This window comes from Microtus ochrogaster, chromosome 26 (assembly GCF_000317375.1).
Source record: "Microtus ochrogaster isolate Prairie Vole_2 chromosome 26, MicOch1.0, whole genome shotgun sequence".
NCBI classification, from domain to species: domain Eukaryota; kingdom Metazoa; phylum Chordata; class Mammalia; order Rodentia; family Cricetidae; genus Microtus; species Microtus ochrogaster.
The window spans coordinates 4,332,756-4,341,223 of NC_022025.1; the positions used below are offsets into that span (position 1 = coordinate 4,332,756).

An 8,468-nucleotide genomic window follows, 5' to 3' on the forward strand; every position below is an offset into this window, starting at 1 on the left:
AGTGTGGTGAGCTCTAGAGTGCTGTCCTGAGTGTGGTGAGCTTTAGCTCTGATAAACTCTTCCTTACATAAGAAATAATAAATCAATACTGTAAATAAGAATAATTAGTCTGTATTTTTTCCTCTTTATATATACCACTGCAAATGTAGCACATAACAAAATTGTCTAAGCCCGTTTGAATGTGTCATCAATCAAATCAGCCACTACTCTAAATAGGTTCAAAAGTCAAAAGATGTGGTCTAGATAAATACAAGCATGTGCTGTCTTCTTCAGTGTACCTGGACTGCTCTACTGCATAATAAGATGGGGTGTGTGGTAATGACGGTAGATGGTGGATCCTCAGTCACCTGTGTTCATGTGGAAACCAGAGGTCAACATCAGGGATCTTCCTCTGTCACGCTCTACCTTATTCTTTGAGAGAGATCTCTCCTTGAACCTGGAGCGTCACCATTTTGCCTAGACTGTCCCACAAGCCTCCAGGTCCTCCTGTCTTTGTGCCTGTCTCCCCTCCCTAGGACGAGGATTACAGATGGGCTCCACCACACCTGGCTATATGGGTGCTGAGGATGGAACCCGGGTCCTCATGCTCGTGTGGCAAGCACTTGATCACAGAGCTGCCTCTCCAGCGCACTTCCAACCTTGCCATCTGTGTTTCTCTTCTCTTCGCACTGTAAAGTGTGAAGATGGGAACCCGCCCTCCAACTTCAAAGTCCTCATTTCACTGTCACTGCGTGATACCACTTGGCTAAATATCAATTTTAAGTTGTCCCAGCGCCTTTTCATCAGACTGAGTGTGGCTCAGTAGACGGTACACATAACTAAAGCTCCAGTTAATCCCCTTCACCAAAAGAATAATTTTTCTACCAGAAAAGATTCTGAATAATCCAAGTATTAACTTCTGTACTCTTCTAAGCACAACACTATCCATTCCTAGTCTTACTGCATATTCATTATGTTATTATTTGAAGATATTGAAATTATAATGATGCAAGTTTAATTTGTCTTGGTATCTTCAGTTACTTATTGTTGTAACTTTAAATATTCTGATTAATTTATGCCTTTAACTTACTATTATTCCAGTTACGGATGAGTCCTTACCCTCTTATCCTGGAAATGCCATATCAAGAAATGACGGCAAGTGGTCAAATGTTGCTGACAAAGAATCAGATCTATCACAGCAGTTTGGAACAAGTAGTTTTGCTGGACCTGAAGTAGACCCTGAAAATGTACAATTTATGTTGAATGTTAGCTCTCGACTACAAGCGGCAGTTGAAAAACTTCTCGAGGCCATAAGTGAAACAAGCAGCCAGGTAACCTTGTTATCTTCAAGTCTCTGCTGAGTGTGATATGGACTTTATGATTCTCTTTACTGTTTCAGAGATTTGGCCAGACTTCCTTTATTGCTTGTATTCAAGGTAGGTCTAGTGGAGCAAACCGCTAATTCCATCTATGTGGTAGGCCTAGGCAGCTTAGTGAGACCCTGCCTTTAAAATAAAATAAAATGAGTGAAAAGAGATCCACTAAACAATGAGTATACAAACAAGCAGACAGATCGCAGAGACTTTAGCTCTACCATTGTTGGAAATATTCTGTTAAAATGTCCTCTGTGGAAGCTTGTCTGAACTTTGCGCTGTGGAGTATCTAACATCGTCCCATCATACTCAAACTTGTAATTCCTTTACGTTTTGTTCACATCCATTTTACATGTGTGAATGTTGAGTTTGCCTTCAAGCTATTTCTGAGTAAGAAATTAGTTTGGTACAGTTTTTAAAGTAGTTTTTAAAAATCAAAACCTTTCAAGGATTTTGCTATTTATAAATTGGTGTTTTCTGTCTATGTAGTTTTTACTATACCCTTTATGATCATTGACTCTTAAATTGCTGTATGCAGAATTTTAAAATAATTGACTGTTTTAAAATGAAATTTACTTTCGAAATGTTTATCTTAAGGCAATTGAATTTACAGCTGATACTATCGAGTACAGAGTAAATTACTAATTTCATTATTGTCTGTACTTTTGAGCAGCGGACATTGTGTCCTGTGTCATTGCTGATGTTTGGTTCTTCTTTGATATTACTTCTTCTCTAAGAGATTACTCAGTTCAGCCTGTTCTTAGAGTGGCGCTTGGAGGGCAGCTGTGGAAAATACCGTTACGTCTACATTTCCATTCCAGATTCAGTTCCTTTAGTTATTGTGTGGTTGTCATTCCTGGGGCCATCCACTGGGGCGTGGTCAACCTACCAAAGACCACACCCCTAAAGATAGCTGACTCTCAGCTGTGAAGAGCTCCTCAGCTAAGGATGTGATCTCCTTTGCCCCTCCCCCAACCCTGCTGGCCCATTCCTGGTTTGCTCCTGTATAGGCAAGCATGGCTGCTGGTTTATGAATGCAGTGGTCTTGTCCTGTTTAGAAAACAGCTTGACCCCATTCCTCCCGGACTTCAGCTCAGACATCTTTCTATCCCTCTTCAGCAATACACACAAGATGATTCATGTTGAATCTTACCTGTAGTAATGATGATTTTATGTTTTACTCATTCATTTATTTATTGAGAATTTTTCTAAAGTGTGAACTACCAAGTCAGAATTATGGACTTGGGACTGCTTTGTTCTGTGGGTTATAACTTTATACCTTGTTTACTTGCTTTATTCTAACTTTAGCATTGAGAAGTCTTTCAGGTCAGCTTTTGTACCTTTGAGGAGGCTTTCTCTTTTGAACATTTATCCTGTAAGATACACCTGATTTGTGTTTTCTCTGCCCCAGCTTTAGAATCAACCACTTCTCTAAAAAGTACATGTTTCTTTTGTTGGAAAACACTACTTAAACCATAATCTGGATGCCGAATGTGCTCATAGTTACTTGGATATCATAGCTCCTTTTAGTGAGCACTTTGAAATTATATGTGTATGTATGCATTATGTATGTAATATGTATGTATGTACATTTATATAAAACAATTGCCCATCATTTGGGAAGCAGAGGCTGGAGGATTTCTGAGTTCAAGACCAACCTGGTCAGTGATATGAGTTCAACTGAAGATGGGTTTTGAAATCCTGGCATCACTGGGGATTTTCAAGACCATTTCAGTAAAATAGCAGAAGTGAAAGCCTGGTTTAAGAGAATGGATCGAAGTGAAGTGAAGAATTAAAGATAAAGAAAAGCTAGCTGTGTGATCTAGAAGAAAATTTGTGACAGCTGGCTTAGCATGTCGTTGTAAAGCAACCCTGTGCTAAGAGAAGTAGAGAGTTCCATATTATGAGAGTTTATGAATGGGTGATGATCACACGTCAGAGTCCATTGTGAGCTTTTTACTGAAAAGTAGATGTAGGAAGTAATTAAGTTATTTTAGTAGGAAAAACGATATCAAATCTCTGAAATGGCAGTGTGGTGAGGAAAGAGGTCCCAAATGTGGAAAGATGGGAGACTCAGAATATCCCAGGAGGTAAGAAGTAGCAGAGATGAAGTTTGGCAGGTGGGAACTGATTTGCAGTGTGGTTACAATGTAATAGAGATTGGTCTAATTCACTGGAAAAGGTGCCCTGAAAATGAAGGGAGTACCTTCGGCTTGAGTCCTGAGGTATGGAAGAAGTGAGTCATGCCTTCTATTGCAGAGAAGCTGCATTTGGGAAAGTGTGGATGTTATCAGACCTCTGATATTCTGAGATAGTCTGAAGTTTGGCGAGTACTTGATTAGGAATGTCATCATTTCTAGGAATTTGAAAGTATGGTTGTGCTTCTTTGTCTCTCTCCTTTCCCTCAAGGACCAGTCTTGCAAAGCGCACTGTGTAAGCCAGGGGTCTGAAATTCAGTTCATCACAAGATTCATACTCTAGAGGAGCTACAAAATGATGAGGGGGGGTGTACTCATAGAATACTGGTACAAAAGAGAGAGGGAAAGCCATAAATCTAGAGTGTGTAAATACACAGAGGATATTGAGAAACAGAGGTGAGAGTAGAGCCGTGGGGGTAATTTCATAAAAGCTCCATGAGGAGTTACCAACAGTGTTGCAGACCAAGGAGAAGTTCGGGATGCTTAAAGTTTATTGTCCTTTGTACGTTTCAGTATGGCAGTTATCGATGAACCTGCTGAAAACAGTTTAATAGAGTGATACAGGAGAATTAAAAGTTGAGACTTAGCAGTTGAAGAAATAAATCAATTTTGATTTATTTTTGAATAATTTTGATTTAGTTTGAATGAAAATTGAACTAGCATGAGAAGGGCAGAGTGGGATTTTCTCAGATGGAAATCAGATGAATTAGCAGTGATAGATGCAGGACAGAGCATCACTTTCTACCGAGCACTAGGGGACTGGATGGCTCTGCACCTGAGCTGGCCTCCACTAGAGATCATTGCAGGTGACTGTGAGGTACTGAATTCCATTGTAAAAGTCAGACATGCCCAACCTGGTCCTGTTCTCAAAGGCCATTGACTGAAGGAGGTTCCCCATCGCTTCCCCTCTTGTTTAAATAACTATATACACAAAACTGCATACAATAAAAACATATCAAATATAAAAATTAGAATTAAAACCAGCATAAATAATATTAAGCAAGAAACATAAGCTAAATGTTTCAATAATTATTCTATCCTAAGGAGTCTTAACTTTTATATTAGAAATGGCTTGGCTAAGTCATAAGAGGAAGGTAACTATGACTATGTAGTCTTCAACCTCATCGAATGTTTGAGAAGGGAGATAATATTACTTGAGTAGGCAGGAAATGCAATCAAGCAGCTTCCAAAATGTGTAGTAAATGACAGACAACTAGCCACCTGGGCAATCACCCCAAGTCTTATTTGCAACATTGGAGCAACCAACATTGGGAAAGGCCTAGAGTAACTGACAGACCTTTTTTTTTTTTTGGTTTTTCGAGACAGGGTTTCTCTGTGGTTTTGGAGCCTGTCCTGGAACTAGCTCTTGTAGACCAGGCTGGTCTCGACTGACAGACCATTTTTAGAGGCAGGAAAATTTTCTAAACTGTCTTACTCTGTCTTAGCAAAGTTTGTCAGTCTTTTTTCTTATATCCTGCTTCTCCAGTCTGAACACCATACATTTTGTCAGTGGTCCAGGCATGGGTGCTTCCTTTCCCAAAGGCCAATTTTTCCAAGAAGAAAATAAGCTCCAAGTGGAGTGTCTTCAGTGCTTAACATTCTCTTGGGAATAGATCTGTGTTGCCAGGAGCAATGGTGTCTCATGTCAGCAGAACACTAAGTTATTTAAATTCCATATTCTATAGCTCTTTGAAGTGGTTGATGATTACAATCTCTTTGTATCTAAAGAACCTGATTAGTCTAACTGTAAGCATGACAAACATGGATAGCTGTTGACCTATTATTCTTATTTATTTATTTATTATGTATACAATATTCTGTCTGTGTCTATGCCTTCAGGCCAGAAGAGGGCACCAGACGCCATTACAGGTGGTTGTGAGCCACCATGTGGTTGTTGGGAATTGAACTCAGGACCTTTGGAAGAGCAGACAATGCTCTTAACCTCTGAGCCATCTCTCCAGCCCAACCTATAATTCTTGATACTAAGACTTCATATTAGATTATTAAATAATCTTTAAACAACACTACAGCAAATGAGGACAATGACCTCAAAATGTAAGCAATATATACTTATCTTGATCAGAGTTAGAAATGAATAATGCAGTATGATATATATATATATCCTAAAATTGTGTCAATATACAAAAAATGTTTAAAGAAGAGGTAGAAACATGCATGAATACAATATGACAAATAACTTTGCATAGGTGTATAAGTACTGTAAACAGAAATAGGAGCATATTCAGCATAACAAATATAATTTGAATTTGTATTAGTATATAAGAATCTATACCAATGTAAATTGTCTATAAATAATAGCTCACAACTATTCACTCTATTACTCACTATTATTATTAGTATAAGTAAGCTCACATTAATTTACCTATTATCCCACTCAGTTTCCTTTTTTTTAAAGTGAGATCTCTGAGACTATAAAACTTCCACCCTAACCCCCAATTTCATATCAGTTATAATCACCCCCTAATTGATGTCCCTAACCCTGAGGGCAAACTTTGTTGGGAGAAGGACTGTCATCTTCTAGAATTACTTCCAGCTGTCAATGGGCAAAGCTCTTTCTAAGGGATCCTGTAAAACTAAAATGATAGTTAGGTTCCAAGATTACTATCTGGTATAATGACAAATAGTCTATGAGTAGTCCATAGGGTTTTTCTATAGTTCTTATTTGGAGTTCTGACCAGAATGTTGTAAGAAAGTGCACCATTTCAGTCAACCAGGTTGGAACCATCTTAAGCATCTGGTACCCAAAACTAGTCTTAAAGTAGTGTTATCAGCATCATGATGTCATATGAACAAGGTGGAGTCGTTGGTGTGGGCCACATCTTCATCAGGGAAACATTGAAGATTGATGCACGAAAATATACTGTTCATTGTGGAAATGTAAACATTATTCATGTAGACATATATTCAACAAAAGGTATGATATAGACAAAAATAAGTTCTTTGTGTTCCATACCAGATGGCTCCTAACATGAGACAGAAACTCTGAATTTTTTTTTTTTAATGCTTAGATTTAGAGAAGGATAGCCATTGTCTAACTCCAAAGCCAGCTTTGATATTTAAGTCAGTTATGACTATTCCACTGGGTAGTACGTGTGTGTGTGTGTGTGTGTGTGTGTGTGTGTGTGTGTGTGTGTGTGTATGTGTAAAATGTTTAGAGATTTTTTGTCCTGTAGATGACCTGTCCTCATAAATCATAATTATCTTTGCTCAGTGATCCTTTCTGGATAGTTACCTTTTCTTCTTTAGGCATCTAAATGCCCAGGGTCTCTTGACTTTTTCTTGGTTTTTCAAGGCAGGGTTTCTCTGTGGTTTTGGAGCCTGTCCTGGAACTAGCTCTTGTAGACCAGGCTGGTCTCGAACTCACAGAGATCCGCCTGCCTCTGCCTCAATTTTCCTGCAAAGACAAGACCAGAACCTTGCCACAAGCCTTATGATGTTTTCTTACCACCTGTATGATTGTCACTTCTGTGGATGAGCTATCATTTCTCTTTCTCAAGAGGTTTCTTCTTTTCAAATTGAATCTTTATTAATTTTGGTGATATCATAGCTTTTCTTGTGGAAACAGTGAAACCCCTTCCCCAGTGTCTCACATCTGGTTTCCATTCTGAGGTCAACATGTCCTTGAAATACACCAGCTGATTTAATTCAGAAGTTTTTTTTCTATTATCCAATGTCTCTCTGTTGCCTTTAACATTAAGAAAATTCAAGGTTAATAAAACATTATGCAACCTATTTTAGGGGTATTTTTCATCCCTTTCTGTTTGTTTAACATATCTTTATAGTTCAGTTGTATCTTTCTATAACTGCCTGACCTGTAGGATTGTTTGGTATACCTGTAATATGCTTTGTATTATAATAAGCAAAAAACTTTCATTTTCTAGAGACATATACTGGACCATTATCTGTCTTTATTCATGCAGATATACCTGTGATGGCCATAACTTCTAATAAATGCATGATTACACAATTAACCTTTTCAGAGTTCAAAGCAGTTGCCCATTGAAAACCTGAATAAGTGTCAATAGTGTGGTGCACATATTTTAAATTTTCAAGTTTTGTAAAGTGGAACACATCCATCTGCCAGATTTTATTCCCTTGAGTACCCTTTAGTTACTCCCTGCTGGTAGCAGTGTTTGGTTACAAAAAGAGCAAGTAGGACATCTCTTTATAATCTCCTTAGCTTGTTTCCATGTAATAGAAAACTTTCTTTAAACCTTTACTGTTGACATGATTTTTTTTATGAAATTCTGAGGCCTTCAGCAAATTTCCAATCAATAATTGATCAATTTCAGCATTACCTTGTACTCGAGGTCCTGGCAGACCCGTATGGGATTGGATGTGTGTTATGTATATGGGACAAAGCCTATTCCTAGTTGTATCTTGAACCTGAATTACTAATGAAGTTAATTTTGCATCATCTGGTATAAATTCAGTGGTTTCAATATGCAAGACAATTTCTGTATATTGAGAATCAGTAACTATATGGAGAGGTTCTTTAAAATCCCTTAGTACCTATCTACACATACATAAATACATCATGCCAAGGCTGTTTTTATATTTATGTTTTGATCCATTTTCATTTGGCTTCTAAGTTTCCTAATGATGATTGCCCAGCTTTAAATATTGCATAAATCTGCAGGAAGCCAGACAGAATCGCCATTACAAGATGGCGCTGACATTCTGTCCCGTTGGAAATAACTCCATATATGGCTATGCCGTTGGGAGCTGCATGTCCCCTGCTTCCCACATGTGCGGTGGATAAGGTCCCTTGGACCTATCCCGATGCAGTCTGGTGACAGTTGATGGTGGTAACCAATCACAGGGTGACCCTGGTAACAGATGATGGTGGCAACCAATCACAGGGCGTCCCGTGTGCCTACTCCCTATATAAGCAGCT

At 38.4% G+C, this 8,468-nt stretch overlaps 1 protein-coding gene across 5 annotated transcripts in view; it reads left to right on the top strand.

The window, feature by feature from the left end:
* Akap9 (A-kinase anchoring protein 9) overlaps nucleotides 1–8,468 on the top strand; it is a 132,126-nt gene that overhangs the window by 69,088 nt on the left and 54,570 nt on the right. For all 5 annotated transcript variants that reach the window (XM_013350436.2, XM_013350435.2, XM_005358314.3 and 2 more), the window contains one exon: nucleotides 1,081–1,310. In XM_013350436.2, coding sequence (XP_013205890.1) covers nucleotides 1,081–1,310 — 230 coding nt within the window. The remainder of the gene's footprint in view (nucleotides 1–1,080; nucleotides 1,311–8,468) is intronic.